Source organism: Oratosquilla oratoria, chromosome 37 (genome assembly GCF_046742065.1).
Source record: "Oratosquilla oratoria isolate Oo_2021 chromosome 37, ASM4674206v1, whole genome shotgun sequence".
NCBI lineage: Eukaryota > Metazoa > Arthropoda > Malacostraca > Stomatopoda > Squillidae > Oratosquilla > Oratosquilla oratoria.
In genome coordinates this window covers 9,674,975-9,698,060 of record NC_134813.1, presented here as the reverse complement: position 1 = coordinate 9,698,060, position 23,086 = coordinate 9,674,975, and the positions used below count along the sequence as shown (strand labels likewise).

Genomic DNA, 23,086 nt, shown 5'->3' with positions numbered 1-23,086 from the left:
CCCTGATCTAAACCAAACCTAGGGCGACCAAACACCAATAACTTCATCTCTCCACAATTTCCTGAAAAGAGATTTAACCAAACTATCGACTAACTTAATCAACATATGGAATACATGATAACGAAGGTTCCTACTTGACTAAGTTTTCTGCGAGATATCAAAACATATAATGATATATACAAAATATACAAAGGTTACGATGGACAGTAACGACTTTTTCAAGTTTACTAAATATTGCAAGAACCATCAGACCACTGATCTAGATCAGTGCATCAGACCGTCAATTGTGCCTGCTTATTGTAAAAATTGAACATGCGTTCTTGATCGATGAGAGACAGGTACTGTGTTTCGAACAGAGGCAATTATGTTCCGTGGTAACGTAAAATTTATACATTAGAATAATATGAAACCAATTACAATTATATAGTATAGATTTATTCTAAATCAATAATGTATATAATGTTTTAATTTAATTTTGTTTGTAACAGAAATATCTATTTGCTCAATCTAGCATAATACAATGTTTTGGTTCTATTTTGGCGGGAAAGGCCAAGAGTAAACAAGTTGTCAATATCTAGTCAGTAATCCTACAGGAATCGGCAAATATAAGAATTGTACAATATCTTTGAGATTAACGATGGCAGATCACGATGATGATATCATCGAAGGGTCTGATGAGGAAGGAGAAGAAATGACTGCGGCAGAGGTTCTTCAAAAATTGGAAGAGGCAAGATAAACTGGTATTTCTTAGGTAAACGTTCCACAAAGTGCTTCGCACTTTGTAGCTATGAATTTATAATGACAATTGGATGTTAAGAGGAAGATGCCATACGGCAGTTAATATAGTGCTCCATATGGTTTTTAATGTGATATCAATGTTTCATTTGAATCTATTCTTTGGGAGAGGCAGCATTCCATTTTTACCAGTATCGTCAAAACCAAATCATAAAAATGCTTGCCAATTTTTTTAAACTTTCTACTTTATAGGTACAGTATGGCTTTATATAAAATCAGATATTTCGGACAATTTATAGTTACACCCAACCAACGATTTTGTGATGTGGCTTATGTGTTTCTGGTGAGAAAAGTGATACACGCTACCAGTAGGTTTTCTTCAAACATTACCCGACCAACTGGCCCTTGTGAGGAAGGACAGCAGGACTGGCAGCAGCAGTAGACTACTACAGCTGTGAGGACTGCCCTCGAAACTCCATCAAGTAAATATGAACAATGGTGTACATCATTTCCATCGCAAATGCGTACTTTTGAAGTGATTAATTATTGAAGTTATGCACTTATGCCTATGCCTCCCCAACAATCTGGGGGGCCCAGTGGGAGATCGGATTTTTTGGGTGGGGAGCACTGTGACTAATAGATTAAGTAATGCACGTTGCAAAACAGGTCTATAATCAACAAGAACACATAAAAAATATATGAAAATACATAAAGTTCACCTTTGAGGGCAGGAGTGCTGCAGGCTAACACCACCGTACCAATGTTATTATTGAGCTGCGTTACCAACAAATCGCTAAATTTCTCGCTGTTAGTTTCACCCAACCAACGTTTTTCTTATGTGGCTTATATGTTTCTGATGAGATATGTTGTGTCTTGATTGATGGTGTACACCATTTTCATCACAAATACATAGTTTTCACGTAATGAATATTTTGACAATTTATAGTTTCACCCAACCAACGATTTTGACCAGCGTTGCCACATTTATGATTTTTCCGCTACATTTACCCTAGCCTATCAGAATGCCTACACTATCACAGGTTAGGTTAGGTTTGGTTACGTTATGTTGAGGTTAGGTTAGGTTACACTAGGTTTGGTTAGGTTACATTAGATACGGTAAGGTTAGGTTAGGTTAGGTTAGGTTACATTAGGTTTGGTTAGGTTAGCTAAGGTTAGGTTACATTAGATATGGTAAGGTTAGATTAGTTTACAGTTAGCAGGTTAGGTTAGGATAGGTTTGGTTACGTTACTTTATGTGCTAAGATAAGAGGGAGGGTGGAGGGGTGTGGAGTGTATTCAGGGATGGAATGGGTGGGAACGATTTTATGCCTTTTCCTTTTTGGCTACCTCCCTTGTAAGGGGGAAAAAGCCTTGGTATATGTATGTATGTACTTTGTTAGGTTAATTTACGGTTAGCAACTCTTGTGCGGGCTGAGTGGCCTTCGCTAAATGTAGCGGATATAGTGAGAAATTTTTCGATTCGTTGGTAACGCTCCTGAACAACATGGCTGCATGCGTTAGCCAACCCTAATCCCGCCCTCAGAGGTAAAATTTATTTTCATATATTTTCGATGTGTTCTTATTGATTGTAGACCTGTTTTGCAACATGCATTACTCGATTTATTAGTGCTCCCCACCCAAAAACCACGATTTCCCACAGGTTCCCCCAGATCGTTGGGGAGGAGATTTAGGCATAAGTGCATAACTTTAATAACCCATTACTTGAAAAGTACGCATTTACGACAGAAATGATGTACACCATCGTTCATATCACAACATTTCTCACCAGAATACACAAGTTACATCACAAAATCGTTGGTTGAGTGAAACTATAAATTGACCGATATTTCCTTTTATGGATGATGCCCTATATATGGTGATTGAAGACTGGTTTGCTGTTAATGTAATGATTGAGCCTGTTAAGCAATCTTAAGTATAGGTACGGGCACATTTCTTTCAATTTTTTAACCCTTAAATTATTGTTGCATATGAAAGGCAATTTTATTAGAAACAAAATGCTTTTCAAATTTTTTAGATAGCTTGAAAAATAAGGGAAATACAATTTTTTTTTTTTTCCCCCACATTTTTGGTACTAGGTCAAAATCAATCGCAGCCACAGGTCAAAAATAGTTAGCTTCATGAAGATATCTACTGGTTCGCCATTAATGAGTCCCTAAAATCTCCTCAGGGTCATTCCATGCCAAATGGTCCACCTCAGATTTTGATGAAATTTGGTACACAAGTTAAGACAACATTCAAATCATATACTTCCTGTCATGGCAATAGCTGGCTATGTAATAGGTAAAGCATAAATTATAGCCTGTCCAACACCTTAAAATTCATACCATAACAATGTAAGTATTATTTGTGAACAACGCCCTCTGCGACTATTACTAGACTATCTCAGACATGTCATGTGTAAACAAAAACACAACCTGGACATATCACATAATATGCCTACATGTACCGGTATTGAAATGAAGCTCAACTGTAGAATAACCAATGATCTTAAGCTGCTCATTTCTGGGAGAAAATAGGTTAAAAAACAATATTCTTACATTAAAATATTTTGTTTTTGATGCCTTACCTTAATATTTTTACTTGGAAATCTATTTTGCCAAGGTTGATAACCAAATTTCCGTTTAAATCTGTGTTTTTTTTTTTTTTTTTTTTTTTTTTTTTTTTTTTTTTTTTTTTTTTTTTTTTTTTTTTTTTTTTTTTTTTTTTTTTTTTTTTGAGAATTGGGCATATATTTGCACAACAAGGTAATTTGAATACCCTGCGCATGCGCTGAACAATGCAAGCATTCAAACTGAGACATACTTATTTCAACAGGCCACAAAAAATGGCGTAAACAGTACACAAGCGATGGTGGCGGCACAAGTCGATTTGCCCGCATCTATTAAGTAGTATTATTCCACCAACTATTGGTGGGACACCAATTTCTTTTAGTTCTATTTGAGTATCATACAAACCCATGTTTCAGGTCTATTTTTTACATTTGAAAAATCTATTTTTTCCATGGAATGGTTAGTTTAGGTCGGAAGCTATTGGACATTGTAAATTTCATGTTAAATGCGTGTTTATGTGATTCTGAAATGTTACCCTTCTTTTTTTCTTTTCTTCAACTGTCTGGATGAGTCCTCTCTCATCTTATCACACAAACACAGCTCACCAAATGCGATGAGAAAACAACACCATAGAATGGAACTCTAATACATTATATATTCAGTGAGACCTCTCATTAACGGACATTAATTAGCTGTGTTTGCAGTGTTTATGGTGCTGTTGTTTAGTGCGTGCAATCACTATGCCACCCAAAAACCACTCCAAATCAACGGATTATTCACATCAACGGACATTTTAGTCTGTTAATGAGAGGTAGTACTGTACAACAACCCACTCATAATACCGTACAATATTTCCATACAAAATACAAGCATAATTGATTTAACAAACACTCCTAAATAAACCACAAAATCCAATACATCATCAGATTCTATAAAAATAATAAGAACATAAGAATGAAGGAGACTGCAAGAGACCATAAGGCCTACACTAGGCAGCTCCGTATCCATCACCACCTGTCATCCCCATCCATAAAGTTGTCATATCATTTCTTAAAGCAACTGATAGTTTCAGCGCTTACTACAATGTTACTAAGTTTATTCCAATCATCGACCACCCTATTAATAAACCAATTCTTGCCTATTTCCTTCTTAAGTCTAAATTTGTCCAGTTTATAACCATTACTGCGAGTCCTGCCCTGTGGTTTTAATATGATGACCTTGTTTGCTCACCCTTGTTAAAGCCTTTGATCCACTTGAACACCTCTATTAGATCACCCCACACTCTGTGTCTTTCCAAAGAGTGTAAGTTAAGGTGCCTAAGCCTCTCTTCGTAAGGCAAATTTCTGAGTCTATGTATCATTTTGGTCATTCTTCTCTGTACTGATTCTAGTGAATTGATGTCCATTTTGTAGGACGGAGACCACAACTGTACTGCATAGTCAAGGATAGGTCTAACTATCGCTAGATTGAGTTTAATAATTACCTCTGCACTTCTATTCGTTACCATCCTGGCAATGAAACCTAATGCTCTGTTTGCTTTATTCCTGGCACTAATGCACTGTTTCCTGGTTTTAAGGTCCAGACTCACCAGAACTCCCAAGTCTCTCTCACACTCAGTTGTCTCAAAAAGCGTGTTATCAAAGCTGTATCTATTTTCAGGGTTGTGTAGACCTACATTTAGCATGCTACACTTAAGAGATATTGAAGTTCATTAGCCATTTCACCGACCATGTGAACAATTTGTTAAGATCATCCTGCGTCGTCTCTTGACTTGATTAGGCGTCCTATTTTAGTGTCATCCACAAACTTACTAACATCACTATTTATCCCATCATCTAAGTCATTTATGTACAAAATGAACAGCAAGGGACCCAAAACCGAACCCTGTGGGACCCCACTAGTAACATTGTCCTACCTAGATTTTACTCCATTTATGGTGACCCACTGTATTTTGTTACTCATCCAAGCTCTAATCCATTCTAACACTTTTCCTCCTATACCATGGGCTTTGATTTTATTTAGTAGTCTGGTGTGGCACCTTGTGGAACGCTTTGCCAAAGTCAAGGTAAATAACATCGTAATTATCATTATTATCTGATGCCTTATATACTTTAGTGTAAAAGGATAGAAGATTAGTCACACGTGACTTACCCTTGGAGAAACCATGCTGTGAATCACGAATTAAATTATGTCTTTCGATGTGTTCTCTGAGTCTATTTACTATTACTGATTCAAGCATTTTTCCTATAACCGATGTCAAACTGATTGGCCTGTAGTTGCATATAGATGATCTATCTTCCTTCTTAAAAACAGGAACAACATTTGCCTGCCTCCAAGCAATAGGCACAAAACCAGTGTCCACTGATTTATTAAATATTTCGGTTAACTGGTTGCAGATTTCAAATTTACATTCCTTAAGCATTCTGGTCAATTTGACTGGGCATCAGCTTCAGTGGAGAAATAAGTAAGTTTATTTGGCATTGAATCAATATACATGAAGTACAGATAATGAAAAGAACACATAGTTTGAAATAAGAATTACAATTGCCAAGGGTAACACAAAAAACGTGTAAGCTTATTTCCAAGTGGATCATAGATGTCAGTTTAAGCAGGCATTATTTTGGTTAGTTTAGGTTACTCAATATACCAAATTATAACTTAATTACACATATACAGTGAGACCTCTCAGTAACGGACATCAATTAGCTGTGTTTGCGGTATTTTTGCTGTGTTTTCGGTGCTTTTGTTTAGTGCGTGCAATCACTATGCCACACAAAAACAACTCCAAAAACACAGCAAAAACACCACAAACACAGCTAGTTAACGTCCGTTAATGAGAAGTCTCACTGAACCAGTATTTAGTTATCCCAATATCAATAAAGCTGTATCTACTATACTCCAGAACACAAAAACAGTATTGACAGTACAGCACATGGGGAGCTGGTAACTGACACTCACTCAAACCAGTCCTGCACGAACTGGAAACTTGCTCAAAATTACCAGCATCGAAAGAAAATATTCTCTAGACAAGGAAGGAAGAGATAGGTATGTTAGGATTCCTGGAGGTATTATTTCCACAGAGGTCCACCACATGGCTCTCTCTCTCTCTCTCTCTCTCTCTCTCTCTCTCTCTCTCTCTCTCTCTCTCTCTCTCTCTCTCTCTCTCTCTCTCTCTCTCTCTCTCTCTTTTCTTCTTCTTCTCCTCCTCCTCCTTCTCCCCTCTCTCTCTCTCTCTCTCTCTTTTCTTCTTCTCCTCCTTCTCCCTCTCCTTCTCCTTCTCCTTCTCCTTCTCCTCCTTCTCCTCGTTCTTCTTCTTCTTCTTCTGAAATGAAGGTGTGTTATGCTTTATATGTCAAACAATATAAGCTGTCCAGAAAATGGGACTGCCACTGTTTACCTCAATTTTGGTAAAGCCTTTGACAAAGTGGATCATGGGATACTGCTATATAAGCTTCACGACCTTCAGATATCAGGCGAAGAGGAAACTATTTGTTGGAGTTCATGGAGAGGAAAGCAGTGTGCTTAATTCAGTCCCACAAGGAACAGTCTTTGGCCCAATGCTATTTGTCATCCTTATGCTTGATATAAAAGATAATATCTCTAGCAATATAGTAAATTTTGCAGATGACACAGGATCTTCAGAGCAATACACAATCAAAAGGATGTAGACTGTTTACAAGAAGATCTGAACAAAGTGTATAAATGGGCTACAACCAGCAACATGAAATTCAATGGAAGCAGATTTCAGGTCATAAGCTTGAACTCTTCAAAGGAATATAGTCCTAGAAGTTATCTTGACTCTGCACAGAATTTGAACATGTTCATGACATTGGTGTTACACTATCAGGATACTGTGGTCTCAAAGAGCATACAACCAAGTAGCAAAAAGGCGTTTCCAACTGTCTTACTGGATTTTGAGGACTTTTGTGTCACAGGATAAAATCACAACATGAACCGTGTGGAAGCCCCTGGTTTTACCAAGATTGGACAATTGATCACAGTTACGGAGCAATTGTAACAGAGAGAATACAGAGACCGTTTACTAAAAACATAGAAAATCTGAAAAACTGTACATGTTCTGATAGATAAAAGATGCTAAAACTATATTTACTGGAGAGACAGATACATGGTGTATACATACATACATATACCAAGGCTTTTTCCCCCTTCCAAGGGAGGTAGCCAAAAAGGGAAAGGCATAAAAACACTCCCACCCATTTCATCCCTAAATACACTCCACACCCCTCCCACCCTTCCTCTCATCTGAGCACCTCCTGGTATATACATGGTGTATACCTCTGGAAAATACCGGAGAGAAAGGTGCCAAATCTCGCAAATCCAGTAAATGTAACCTACTCGGGCTGTAGAGGGTGTGCCTGCACTGTTGGTCCAGTGCCTAGAGGAAGAGCTGTACTCAATAACAGCTTCATATATAAACCAATGAGAATGCTCAACTGTATCCCAAAAGAACCCTGACCTAACAGGTTGCTCAACAGAGGCATTCAATGCTCAGCTGTATCCCAAAAGAACTGACCTAACAGGTTGCTCAACAGAGGCATTCAAGTATCAGTTAGATATATTTCTGGCAGAATTAGATGATATCCCTGGACAACCAGATGGGCAGAACGCTCTGGTAAAAACAGTGGAGTTGTGGCGACGGACACTACATGTTGAAACACAATGGCAAACGCCGACAAGACTGTGAGAATAAACACCGTGTGAGATCGAAACCTTTATTGGTACAACGTTTCGCTTGAAAAAGCTGTAACAAGCGAAACGTCATACCAATAAAGGTTTCGATCTCACACGGTGTTTATTCTCACACTACATGTTGGCCCTGTGGAGTGATACCCACTAAACCCACCCAAGTATACCCCAAGTATGTGATATAGATTTTCTTTGGCTGCATAATCATGTAACTGATGTATGTGATGTATTCATATTCTCCTTGGTCATCCATATAAACATTGATGATGGAGAGAAGGCGGCGGCATATATTATTTTAGAAATTAGGGTAAATTTTCAGAAGTGCACACCTATGCTATGTAGCATTAGAAAACTTAATTTTAATTTTGTAAATTATGATACATCGGTGTAATATATGCTTTTGGCAGAAATCAATAACAGAAAAAGTTGCTAAAAGTGATACACAAGTGAACAGAGCCACGTCAGTTACTTGGGATGCCGTATTTGTTTTGATAGATAAGAACATAAAAATGAAGGAAACTGCAAGAGACCATAAGACCTACACTAGGCAGTTCCATGTCCATTACCACCTGTCATCCCCATCCATAAGGTTGTCTAACCATTTCTTAAAGCAACTGATAGTTTCAGCGCTCACTACATGGTTACTAAGTATTCCATTCGTTGACCACCCTAATAGTAAACCACTAGATGTGCATGTCGAATAAATTAAAGTATGATAAATTTGTCTAACCTAACCTAACCTGCATTTAGTAATGCAGTACCTGTTATTGTGGAGGTAGTTAGATTCATCGTCATCTTCTTTGACCTGAATCCATCAAAACAAAGATGGTTTCTCAAGGAGTTGCCTTAGCTCCTTTTGTTTGTGTATCACTCTTAACAACTTTTTCTGTTATTGATTTCTGCCAAGAAAAATATTAAGTTGATGTAATTTACAAGATTATTATTTAATTTTGTAATGCTAAATCATGTAAGTGCACACTTGAAAAAAAAAAAGTTGTCATGGCAACACAATTGGTCCCCTACCGTTCTGGTGCTAAACATGGCAAAGTAGATTACTAATGCCACCAATAATGGTGTTGTTTCTATTGAATAGGATGGACCTCTGCAGACATTTTACCCGCCTAGTGTGTGGTGGTCCTGTCCAGTAATGCCATTTGCTACCCCACCAATGCATTACATGGCTAGATTTATATTGAATATTCAAAATTCTTTCCATCCATTCTTCATATTCTTTACCTCTCTATCCCACCTATCCCACATATCATCTTAATGCACTAGCATGTCCTTGAAGCATGCCCATCTTTCCTCTACTTCTGTTTCTATTTCATATTTCACCCCCTCCCATGCTTCCCTCTACTTCACCAAGTATTCCTTCTTTCTCCTTATTTAATTTGATTAACAACAGGAGGTGCCAAGATAAGAGGGAGGGAGGAGGGTAGAGGGGAGCGGAATATATACTCGTAGGAAATGGAATGGGTGGGAGTGTTTTCTATGCCTTTTTCTTTTTGGCTACCCCCCGTGTAGGGGGAAAAAGCCTTTGGTATATGTATGTAACAACATCCAACTACCTTCTTCCCTTTTCTTCAAATTAACCACAGCTCTAGATTTCCCATGTAACAGACGATAATTGGATAGTCTACTGATCTCTCCACAGAAAACATTTACATCCAGAACTCTTCATATTCTCCTTTTGGGCACCTTTTCATGGTTCATTAGCACCCTCTTGATTCCCCCCACCACCACCACCACACTGATGGGAGCTTAGTATCATTTTCTTTTCAGTACACATCTCAAATATCTCTCCACTAGAGTTCCTTCTTGCTTCCTCATACCTCCTTACTACTCCATCTACCAGTTAATCTACGGTACCATTAAGGTCCCCCAACACTAGTGTGTACATTTCTCTAGACATGCTTTAAACTCTCACTTAAGTCATTCAAAAATGCTTCCCCCTCTTCATTTTTTCCACTATCTGAACCATATTCATTCACAAATCCCCCATATCTCCTACTCCAGTTTCACCTTTGCCAATATTATCCTCCATGACACCACATACTATTGCATCACTGATCAACAATGCCACTCCATCCCTCCTCCTCACTACTCCCAACACCCTCCCCACCTTGCTCCTAAACATTATTGAACCTTTCCCTTTCAGTTTAGTTTTACTTTGCACTAACTCATCCATCTCTGCACAAACATGCTACTAATATCTTCTCATTTACTCTTTCATCTGTATGGCATCCATGTGCATTTAATGACCCAATTCCTAGGATTATATGAACAGAATAGAGTTAAGGTGGTCTCTGGTCTCGTACTTTGTTCCAGTCACCCTTTATGACACACGTGGGAATACAGTTTAATGTTTGTTCTGTGTATTCTCTCTCCATCTCATTGAGTTTAGAATGTTCCATTATTTTCATTTTCAGAGAAGTTGCTGATTTCAATTTTAATTAACAGGCATGGAGAACAGAGTTGGTATCCCCCAATTTGGAACCTCATCATGGAGATTTAGTGGACTGCATGTTGGACCAATTGAAGCAGATGACAAAGAATCTAGAGAAGTGTAAAAAGCATGACTTCAGAGTTGCAGTACACAAGATGGAGGTAGTTTTGTCTATCAAAATTGAATTGTATGTATATGAAAAGGGTATTCATGAACTTATCCATTATTATTTTCCATGTTGATGCTTTCTGAAGAAATCATTGGGTTCCTATGATTATCTTATTGATCTTGTAGCAAACTTTGGTGCTGGTTCTTTGCATTGTGAGATCCGCTCTTGTAAAATCATGAAACCCATCACCAGGATGTTACGGAAGTGCAAAACTAAACATGACCACTGCCAATGCCCTCGGTGGCACACTAACCAATGAAAGGTATGGCTCACTTCACCTAATTGAAGAAAGCCATACAACATCAGGTTTGCTTCCATTGTTGAAATTACTGTCAACCCTATTATGTGTCGTCTTCAATTTTGTGAAAGCTAAAAAAAAACATTAACTTTTATAGAATACCTCTCACATGCCTCTTACCACAAACCCTTGATCTGTACACCCTCTTCCTTTCCTAAACCAACACTGTTCTTTCCCAGTTGCTCCCTCAGTTCCCCTCCTAATCCTTCTTCTTTCTGTCATTACTGCACTCCCCTCATTATTCCACCTCCCATCTAATGACCCACTTCCCCTGCCAAAAGATAAGTAAGATAACAGGGATTGAGAGGAAAGTCACAAAATTTGATATGATAGAATTTTTCTTTATGCAATATTTTTATTTTCAGATTGATAGGATTCGTTTCATGATATGCAGCTATTTGAGAACACGTTTACGCAAGATTGAACAATACACACATTATCTCCTTGAAAGAGAAGAGAAAATAACAGATGAATCTATGGCCACTATTTCCCCAGAGGAGTTGAGATATGCCAAAGAGTAAGTGAAAGTGTCAATTGATATTACATAGAAAAGATATATGTCATAAGTGTTGACTACATATATATATATATACATACATACATATACCAAAGGCTTTTTTCCCCCCTTATGAGAGAGGTACCCAAAAAACAAAGGCAAAACCACTCCCACCCATGCCATCCCTATCACACTCCATTCCCCTCAACCTTCCCTCCCTCTTATCATGGCACCTCCTGGATGATAAATCATCCCTGCATTTTGTCCACTGCCCTGGGTCAGAAGCAGTGTCGCAAGACACAGCACATCCACAGCAAGACATCACCTTCTGCAAGATATCACCTTCTGCTCCCCCTGCCTAACCCCAACAACATCATGGAGAGTGGTCGGAACCCTTGGTTCTGACCACCTTCCAATCATCATCACCACCAAAACAAGATGCACCCCAGTTGGCCACAGACACACATACACCAATTACAAGAGAGCTAACTGGGAAGCTTTTACTGAAGAGACAGAACAACATTTTGAAACACTTAACAGTACACCAATCACTAACATAAACAATGCTGTGCACACTTTTAATACAATCATACAAAACACAGACAAGAGATATATCCCTAGAGGCAACAGAAAATCACACAACCCCAACTTCACACCAGAAATCCAAGGCCTCATCACACAACGAGACACGCTTAAACACAATACCCCCACACCTATCCCTCAAAACATAGCAGACCAAATACAAACACTAAACACTGTGATTGCCAATAAAATACACAAACAAAAAACACAAAATTGGCAAAACTTTATCAATACACTTGATCACAAAACAAACACCAGCAAATTGTTCAAAACACTCAACAGCATTACACTATCCAACAGTAACACTACACGCTCTCACGCAGCTATAATCACAGCAACAGATAATCTACCCTCAATCAGACAACAAGCAAACGCACTCATAATTCATTTTGCACAGACAAGCCATCTCACTTCTCACCCTGACGACCGACGCACCATTCGACGTAAGAAAGACTTTCCCACAGACTCAGACTATACACCCTTCATAGACAGTCAGACAAAACACATAATACATAATCTCAAGCACTCATCTGCCTGTGGCCCTGATAACATAAGCAACATCCACCTAAAACACATTGGACCACAAGGTATACATGCACTCACAAACATTGCAAACTACAGCTATTCACACAACACTATACCTGACATGTGGAAGCGTGGTAAAATAATCACCATTCCAAAACCGAACAAAGACCCAACAATCCCAACATCGCACCACCCAATCACACTTCTCTGCACCCCCTCTAAAGTCATTGAATGCCTAATACTTACACTTGTCACACCACATATTCCCCTTGCTGACTCACAACACGGTTTTAGGCCACTACACTCCACAAACACTCTTCTGATAAACCTCACACAAAGAATTTTAGATGGCATCAATTCAGATAGGCCCCACCACAGAACACTTCTTATTACATTAGACATTAGTAAAGCTTTTGATGCTATCCCCCGCCACATCCTAACAAATAAAATATATAACACAGACATGCACAATAACACCAGAAGATGGCTGGCCAATTATCTGGCAGGTAGGAATGCTTACGTGTCATATAATGGCCAACCATCGCACATCAGAAACACTAAGAATGGGGTACCACAGGATCACTATTTAATCTATACATGCATGACTTACCCACACCAGACACCTCAGAAATACAAATCTCTTCCTACGCAGACAACATAACAATCACATGCACACATCGTAACACAGACAAAGCTGCAGAAATAATCCAGCCATACCTTGATACACTCAACACATGGTTCATCACAAACAGACTCAAAATAGCTCCAACCAAATCTACAGCGACACCTCTCACCAACTGGACAAAAGAACACAAATATATACCTCATCTCTACATCAACAACACTCTTAATACCACACACAAACACACCGAAAATTCTTGGTGTAACATACGATACATCCATGTCTTTCAAACAACACATCACAAACATAAAAAACAAATGCACAAGTGTGGGTGTAATAGTTTCAGAGGGGTCAGTTTGTTGCATGTAGTTGGGAAAGCTTATGGGAGGGTTTTGATCAAGAGGATTAGGAGAGGAACAGTGTGGGTTTAGGACAGGTATGAGTTGCATGAATTAGGTTTTTGTGGTAAGGCAGATGTGCAAAAGCTTAAAAAGGGTGTTTTTTGGGCCTTTATGGATTTGTAAAAGGCTTATGGCAGGGCAGACAGGAAGGCAGTATGAGAGGTATTGCAGATGTGTGGAATAGGAGGAAAGCTGTTGAGAGCAGTCAAGAGTTTGTATACATACATATACCAAGGCTTTTTCCCCCTTACAAGGGAGGTAGCCAAAAAGGAAAAGGCATAAAATCATTCCCACCCATTCCATCCCTGAATACACTCCACACTCCTCCACCCTCTCTTATCTTAGCACCTCCTGGATGATGGGTCATCCCTGCACCTTGTCCACTGCCCTGGGTCAGAAGCAGTGTCGCAAGACACAGCACATCCACAGCAAGGCCACTTCATTAAATCAGTGACCTCCCCCCTCTCCGTCTCCCCATGCATAAAAGGAGAAGACGGGGAGAAATCCCTTTGGGCTGCATCAAATTTTGCTCACACATATTACCTCACCCCCCATCCCCCCACCCATTCCACCTCATGTATCACAACATCATCCATATACAAGTTTTTATGATATCTTAATTTTACTTTCACCCATTCACTTGTAACTTTCTTTTCTTGCACACCCAAAGACTAACTAATTTTAATAGAAATACGGGTAGACCAGAAGTCTGCAGATCAGGTTTCATTATCTCTACTGCAGTTACTACACAGCTTCAGCACTCAGGCTCTGCTGTGGAGGGACTTTGTCTTACTGCATTACTTCTGCTTGTGATGCAAAAAAATGTTTTTTAATCGTGGTTTTATATATATATATATATATATATTTTTTTTTTCTTCTTTTCTTTTCTTTTCTTTTCTTTTCTTTTCTTTTTTAGTTGCATCTCAACTTCTGACACAGGCAGTGGGCAGGGACCAGAAATGACCTTTCATCCACAAGGGGTAAAGGGTGGGTGGAGAGTGGATGCATGCCTTTGCTAGCTATCTCCCATATAAGGAGAAGAAGCCTTTTGGTATATAGGTAGATAAAGAAAAAATGACCACTGATATTAGAGTGCTGTACGAGTATGTCAGGGTTAGATGATCAACTGTATTTCTTTTTATGTCATCAGGTATGCTGCTAGCCTGGAGTCCCACTTCCAGACTCTGGTTTTACAACATGTACCAGACAAGATCCAAGCATTTGATGCCACAAAAATGGGAGTTAAACCTAATTTGGATGCATATGTTTTCCTCAAGGTGAAACAAGATAGTTCCGGAGTTTTAGTAGAAGATGAATCTGGCGAAGGGAGGTAATGCTGGTCTGATATTTGAATAGACAACATTGCATGATGTTTATTTATTGAAATTTTGTTCTAACCATGATTTATATCCTAATCTTCTTAAATGGCCTATTATTATTACTGTGTTTTCTCCATAGCATCTTGAGAACTAAAAGAATGGGTGAGGATCATCATCATATCTTAATTGTGCCAGAACCATCTCTCTAGGGCAGTGTTATTTGCTTCGTTATGGTCTGGTTCAGAGCAGTGAGGACCCATTTGACATTCCTGAAGAATGTGGCTCATTGTCTATTACTCCATATGGATATTTAGTGCTGGTTTTAAATCCCCATTTATGGAGGTTGTCTTTAGTTTTGTCCTTACTCTATTTAATGCTACCCAGTCTTTCGTGCTTTCCTGGTTTGATCCTCAGGGTAGGGTTTTCATCTTGGATTGGCAGAGCCTCGTTGTGTTGCCCACTTTCATTTCCCATATATTCCACTCCCCTCACCCTCCTCCCTCCCTCCTATCTTGGCACCTCCTGGATGATGGGTAAATAGTAAAAATAATTTTTCTTTTCACAGAGATGAAGAAGTGGATTTAGAAGAAGGCAACCAGCACCTAATTCGATATAAACCCATTAGTCATTTGCTGCAGAATGGAAATGTTGCATTGATTTAGGTTATAGATATTAATTTTAGAAGTAAAGTATTACAGACCAGTGTCTTGTTACAAAATGAATTGTATTTGTTCATAAGTATGTCATAGGGCTGTGCGTCTTTCAGATTGTAATGTCATGATACAGTGTTGCTATTGTTTCTAAGGAAAGTAAAATTTTAAAAGATGAAAATGTAATATATTTAATTAAAAATTTGTTTATGCTTTTTATATCTCTATCCTTGTCTGTATGAAATCGGTGGGAGTGAAATTATGCCACTTGGCCTTGGCTTTCTCCCTTGTAAGGGAGTAAGCCCATGGTATATGTATGTATGCAATGGAGTAGGAGTATGACAAAAGTTTGAAAAATAGAAGAGAAAAAAATGGAAAGAAGTTAAAAGAATGAGGGGGGTTGAGTCCAGCAGAGGAAAAGGTAAAAGGTGCAGATGGACAGATGTTAACTGAAGTGAAGGCGGTGAGGGAAAGATGGTTAGAGTATTTCAGAGAGTAGCTGAGTGTGGAGGAGGATAGGGAGGGATTGTGGCAGTGAGAGCCACTAAGCAAATTACTTATTGATTGATTTGGTTTAACGTCACAAACCCCTCCTATCAGGAGGCTAGAATGGTGACCTTCACAGAGTGCTTGGGAAGTGTAGAGCTCCAGGAAAAAAATGTAGTGGAGATGTGTCGAGAGTTGAAGATAGCAAGTACAGTGTATAGTAAGAAAGTCAAGCATAAGTACACATGATAGATTGGGCATTAATGGACTATATAGTGGTAACCAGGAGTATAGTAGGAAGAGTTGAGGATGTATATGTTCTGAGGGGAGAGAGCAGGGCAATATCAGATCATTTTTTGGTGAAGGTAAGTTAAGAGTGGAGGATAGATGGAGGTAGCCAAAAAGGAAAAGGCATAAAATCATTCCCATCCATTCCATCCCTGAATACACTCCACACCCCTCCACCCTCCCTCTTATCTTAGCACCTCCTGGATGACGGGTCATCCCTGCACCTTATCCACTGCCCTGGGTCAGAAGTAGTGTTGCAAGACACAGCACATCCACATCAAGGCCGCTTCATTAAATCGGCGACCCCCCCCCTCTCCATCCCCCCATGCATAAAAGGAGAAGACGGGGAGAAATCCCTTCAGGCTGCGTCAAATTTTGCTCACACATACTACCTCACCCCCTATCCCCCCGCCCATTCCACCTCATGCATCACGACATCATCCATATACAACCATTCTCCATTCACCCCTGTCTTCTGTCCTCTCCCGTCCTTCCTCAACAGACATTCCCCTATGTGCATAACCTTGCATTTACTTGTGTTAAATTTAATTAGCCACTTTTCAGACCATTGCTGTAGTTTATCTAAATCTTCTTGAATATCTAAATGGTTTAAGTGATCATTTGCCATTCCGTACAGTTTTGAATCATCATCAAATTTGGAGACAATAGATTTCAGTCCGTGGTCTACCATTTATATATACTATGAATAGAAGTGGCCCAAGAACAGAAACCTGAGGAACTCCACTTATAACATTTCTCAATCTAAAAGTTTTGCCATTTAGAACAACTCTGTTTTCAATAGTTCAACCAACTTCTAGTCTAACTTAATAGGCTACTATCTATTCTGTGTGAAGCTAATTTAGTAAGTAATCTTTCATGGGGGATGGTATTAGAAGGTTTTGCAAAGTCTAGTTGTATTAAATATATATATATATTTCATAATTCGAGATGACTGTTGTAGAATTCGAGTTAGTCATGCAAGAACGTTTCCACCTGAATCCATGCTGACTATCATTTATCAAACTGTTACTTTCTAAATGATGTTCGATAGCATCTCTGATGATAGTTTCCATAATTTTTCCTAAGATTGAAGTCAAGCTTATAGGCCTGTAGTTATTTGGTTTCTTTTTGTCACCTTTTTGAATATGGGAGCAACGTTAGCTAGCTTCCATTCTCTTGGGACATCTCTGGATATGATGGATCTCTTGAAAATAATTTCTTATGAAACAAGACTCATTTTTAGCTTACTTTAAGATTCCTGGGTGCCAACGATCTGGCCCTGGTGTTTTATTAACTTTGAATTTTTCTATACATCTATTACTCTTTTCTTTTGTTATATTTACCGTTGTGAGTAAGTTTGTAGTGTTATGTTACTGCAGTTGGCGGAGAGTAGCCTACGCTTCCCCGAGAGAAAGGATGGACATAAGTAAACAATTTTCTCTGGACTTGTTTGTCGGTGGTGAGAGCAAAGACCTTCCCTTATTACGGAAGAGGTGGAATGCCTCCGCATTACACAAACATTGTAAAAATATAATATCTTGGCACCACTGAGGGAGAGGGGGGAAAGGGGAAGAAGAGATAGAAATGACGGAAGGGAGAGATACGTTGCCGGGATGTATTTACCTAGTTGTATTTTACGGGAAGGGGAGCTATGCTCGTGGTGTCCCGTCTTCATATCTCATTTTATCTAAACTATTTTTAAATTCATGTATTGTTTTTGCACACACCACTTTCTCATCTAACTTGTTCCAACTGTCTATTACTTTGTGAGGAAAGCTATTCTTTTTCATATCTCTTCTATAGCTGTCTTTCTTGATTTTCTTTCCGTGTCCTCTTGTATTTCTATCATCCCATTTTATTAGATCCTCTCTATCAATATTTTCTATGCCTTTCATGATTCTGTAGTTATCAAATCTCCTCTCTCTCTTCTTTGCTCTAGTGTCTGTAGCTCAAGTTTTGCTAGTCTCTCTTCATATGATAGTTTTGAGAGTGTTGGTGCCAATTTTGTAATTGCTCTTTGTATTCTTTCAAGTTTTGTTATACATTTTTTTTGTACTTGGTGACCACATTAATGCTGCATATTCCAATCTTGGTCTTATCAAAGTGATTAGTATTTTCTTCACCATTTCTTCATCCAGGTATGTAAATGCCACTTTGATTGTTCTCATTAAATTATAAGTTTCTCCAAAAATCTTATTTATATGTTTCTCAGGTGACATATTATTCATAATAATGACTCCCAGGTCCTTCTCATTTTCAACTTTTTTTTATTCCTTCTTCACCCAATTTATATGATCCTATTATTCTTTTTTTGCTTTTTCCAAATTCCATTATACTACACTTTTTAGTATTGAACTCCATCTCCCACTTCCTACTCCATTCCCATACTTTATTGAGATCACTCTGTAGTGACTCACAATCTTCTTCCGTGTTTACTTTTTTTAATAGTTTTGCATCATCTGCAAAGAAGCTCATATAACTTTCAATTTCTTCATCCATATCATTAATATATATAGCAAACATTATTGGGGCCAGAACTGTTCCTTGTGGAACACCACTTATTACTTCATCCCAATTTGAGTGTTTGTCTCTTATCACTACTCTCATTTTTCTTTCTTGCAAAAAGTCTTCCATCCATTTAAGCAGTTTGCCCTGTATTCCTCCTTCAGTTTCTAATTTCTTAAGCAACTTCTTATGTGGTACTTTGTCAAAAGCTTTTTTTAGGTCTAGAAATGCACAATCAGCCCATCCATCTCTTTTTTGTATTATATCTATTAGCCTTGAATAGAAACATATTAAATTGGTGACGCATGATCGTCCTTGTCTGAATCCAAATTGCCTTGGATTTAGCACGTAGTTTTTTTTTCCAAATACTTTACCCATATACTTTTGACAATTCTTCCACAAATTTTTGCTATTGTACTTGTTAGAGAGACTGGTCTATAGTTAGTAGGGTCTTCTTTATTTCCCCCTTTATATATAGGTACTATATTTGCATTTTTCCAATATTTTGGAACTTTTCCTTCTTTCAAGGAACTGTTTATTATGCTATGTATTTTGTCTGCCAGTTCATTCCTGCATTCTTTCAAAATCCAGTTTGCTATTTCATCTGGTCCATGCGATTTTCTGACATCAAGATTACTCAAGTGTTTCATTATTTCATTCTTTGTTACTTCTATTTCTTTCATAGGAGGGACTTTCTCTTCCCATTCAATCTCTTCAGATTGTATGTTCTCCCTTGTAAACACTGATTTAAAATACTTGTTCATAATTTCCGCCATTTCTATTTCCTCTGTGTATTCAACTCCTTGTCTTAATTTCTCCAAATCTTGTTTGTTTTTCAGTTTGTTGTTTACAATTCTGTAAAATAGTTTTGGTTGATCTTTACATTTTTCTATGACATCTTTTTCATATTTTCTCTTTTCCTCTCTGCACACTTGTACATATTCATTTCTATAACAAGTATATATTTTCCATTTTTCAGGCCTTTTGTATATCTTCCATTTGGTCCAGGCTTTGTCTTTTTTGTCTTTTAACTCCCTACAACTTTTGCTGTACCAGCACTTTACATATTCTTTTTCTTGTTTTTGTCTTGGGACATATTTTTCCACTCCTTTTTTATCAATTTTTGTCAAAATATTCCATTTCTCTTCCACTGTTGTTTCTTCTTTGTATATTCTTTCCCAGTTTTCTTTTTGAAAGAATTCTCCTATTTGATCAAAATTTGTTTTTTGATGCATCATTCTTCCTTTTCTATATTGTTTAGTTCCAGTTCAATCCATATGTGGTCACTTTTACTTATTGGTGTCTTATATTCAATCTTTTTCACTATTTTAGGTTCAGATGTGATTATTAGGTCTAGTCTCGATGGTTCTTCTTCATTTCTATACCTAGTGTTCTCTTGTATCCATTGTGTCATTGTATGGTCAATAATCATCTCGAGTAGAACATTTCCCCATGAGTCGTCTCCACCCTTTACTGTCATCTCTTCCCAGCAGACTTCTTTGCAATTAAAGTCACCCATCATAACTATTCTTCATCTTCCATTATCTTATTTAATGTTATCCTTGTGCCTTCTAACAAACATTTATGTTCACTCTCTTCCCACGAGGCTGTTTTTGGAGGCACATAATTTATCACAAACTTTCTGATCTTATCTCTGTCTTCCACTTCGATCATAATCATCTCTACTGTATTCTAGTAAACTGCTTACTTTTTCTTTTTCCTCTTTTATTCTTGTGGTTCTATTAAGATTATACTTCTCTTCCATTCCTAATATAATTATACAATTCTTTTTATCTGCTAAGTCCCTTACTTTATTCTCCTGTCTTATCACTTTAATAACTGAGTCTTCAGTTTGTTCTTTCATTTGCTGTTTTATTATGTCTGTAAATGCAACTTTACTGTTCTCTTGGATTTTTTTCCAACCCTGTGCTTCTTTTGCTATGGACTCTTTATTCTCTTTGTTCTTCTTTAATTCCTCATTCTCATATTTTACTTCTTTTAACTATATTTTTCATTCTTCTATTTCTTTAGTTAGGTTTTTGTTCACCTTCTCTAATTCTTCCAATTTGTCAACTCTCTGCGCAATCTCTGCCATTTTACCGAACCTACTCTCCCAATGTTCGGTCATTTTCTCAAGTTTTTCCTCTAGTCTTGCTAATCGAGGAAGGTTGGTATCCACCCACCCCCCTCAATAAATCCCTGGAAATTATTATCCTCACCTTCCATTGTGCTGCTCTTATCTATATTTCTAATCTTTACATTTTTGTTAGTCCCTTCATCGTCACTAAATTGACGTTTGTTTATATGGCGTCTGCCTGCCTGGACCAAGTCCTCTCCTTCCTCATTTCCTTCCATTTCCCTCAGTAATCCCTCCCCTTCTCCTTTTTCCTCACCTTCCCACTACACCACGAGCTTTCCCCTTCCCTGTAAATACAATAAGGTACTTCCTTGACGTTGAGATCCACGAAAATTTCACTTTTTCTTCGGAACTCCAATCTTCGCCGTCCATCCGACCACTGTTGCCGTTTGTCCGTAACTCCAATTTCCGTCGTTTTCTCATCATTTAGTGAAGGAAAACGTACTAGAGTCAAATTACAGGGGTGACTGATGTGTCTGAGAAAGCTATCGATTTGCCCATTGATATGATTGCAATGTAATGATACGACGTAAGGATTTGTATCTGGCCAACCTAGGTTACATTGCACTCTGGATAAGTGTAGGTGAGGGAGGATGGTAGTTTTGTGATATGTCACAGAGGTAAATGCAACAAGGAAGTCTAGCAATAAATACTGAGCTGGGCATTTCCGTAGTCCAGTGCAGGTAATCGCCTCGTACTGATAAGATTTGATTTTATTTTATTCGGATTCAATCATACATACAATAAAATACAATACAGGTAAGATTCGTATTATACATCATTGACTGCACCTACCAACCCACCTCTACGAGACATCCATCGGACTGTAACTATCGCTGCATCACATACATCATTCTCTGCACCAACCAACCCACCTCTACGAGACATCCATCGGACTGTAACTGTTACTTGAAGCAATTTGGCCTGCGCCCGCCCAGTGACAGACAGACGCTGACGAATAGGCTCCAGACTACACGAATCGTGGTTGCCTGCCTATAATGAATGCCTATGTATTTTATTAATTATTGACAGTTTTTTATGAATTTATCTTTTTTTTTTTTTTTTTGCATCCGACCTAGATATTAAGGACCAAAAGGTCTCCTGTCGGCATGCATGCTCTGCCTCTGCCTTTATATAATTATACATCTGAGGATGGCACAGAAAGTCAAAAGACTTATTTCCACTGTGGTCCTCATAAAAAATAACATATTAAATAGGAAAAGATTTTCATAAAAAAGCTAGGTTGATTAGAAAAAAAATTACTAACATGAAAAATATGACTGTACTGACTAGAAAAAAATAAATGACATAGAAAAATGACTAGCATAAAAGGTGTAAATTAAACATATAAACTATTTTCCTCAGAAAAAAAGTCTAAAAGATAACACTTAACTGATTTTTTAAAACTACTTTTAGAAACAATTTATTGTATGTTGATCGGTAAAGAGTTCCAAGCAATAGCACCAGTGTATTTGAACGAACTTTTCCCTAACAAACTATTAAACCTAGGTACAATAACGGATGACCGACTAGAACGAGTTCTCAAGGTACGAGCATTTCTAACAAGTGTAAAAGTATCTGACAAATAACTGGGACAAGAGTCGTTTACAATTTGGTGAACATGATTAAACTTTAACTGAACAACACGTTTTTCAACAGGTAACTTATTTAACAGTTTAAAATGAGTATAATCTAGATGGGTACGAGGATGGAGTTTCAAAACAGTCCTGATTAGTTTGTTTTGACATATTTGAAGATTAATTTTAGATTTTTTAGGTAGAACAAGCATAATCAATATGACACTGTACCAGGGCTGAAGATAGTAGCTTCATTGTCTCTACATCCAGGTATTTTTTAATTCTTGCCAAAAAAAATTGTTCTGGAGCTGACTTTTTAAATTATTTTTTTGTGCCATAACTTCTCCCGACACATTTTGATCAATTTCTGTTCCGAGGTATTTAACAACAGATTTAGGTTGAATACTAGTATCATTACATTGGATAATTAAGTTGGGGGCATTATTGAGTTTTTGTTTAGAGCCAAAGAGAATGGATTCTGTTTTACCTAGATGTAGAGACAATTTGTTATCTATCAACCACTTGCTGACATTCATTAACTCTTCACTAAGTAAAGTCTCAATCCTATTTACA

At 37.9% G+C, this 23,086-nt stretch overlaps 1 protein-coding gene across 1 annotated transcript; it reads left to right on the top strand.

Annotated features, from left to right (window-relative positions):
* Positions 1-537: 537 nt before the first annotated feature.
* LOC143019521 (DNA replication complex GINS protein SLD5-like) lies at positions 538-15,732 on the top strand. Its single transcript, XM_076175205.1, has 5 exons — positions 538-727; positions 10,473-10,619; positions 11,291-11,442; positions 14,702-14,881; positions 15,436-15,732. Exons 1-5 carry the CDS (start codon positions 638-640, stop codon positions 15,530-15,532), a joined length of 666 nt encoding a protein of 221 aa, XP_076031320.1. The 5' UTR covers positions 538-637; the 3' UTR covers positions 15,533-15,732.
* Positions 15,733-23,086: the final 7,354 nt, after the last annotated feature.

Excerpts from the sequence above, each read along its gene's own strand:
- LOC143019521 (XM_076175205.1), top strand. The coding sequence starts at position 638 with ATGGCAGATCACGATGATGATATCATCGAAGGGTCTGATGAGGAAGGA. Across the intron at positions 10,620-11,290 it reads TTGCAGTACACAAGATGGAG|ATTGATAGGATTCGTTTCAT; the intron begins GTAGTTTTGTCT and ends TTTTATTTTCAG. Across the intron at positions 14,882-15,435 it reads GATGAATCTGGCGAAGGGAG|AGATGAAGAAGTGGATTTAG; the intron begins GTAATGCTGGTC and ends TTCTTTTCACAG.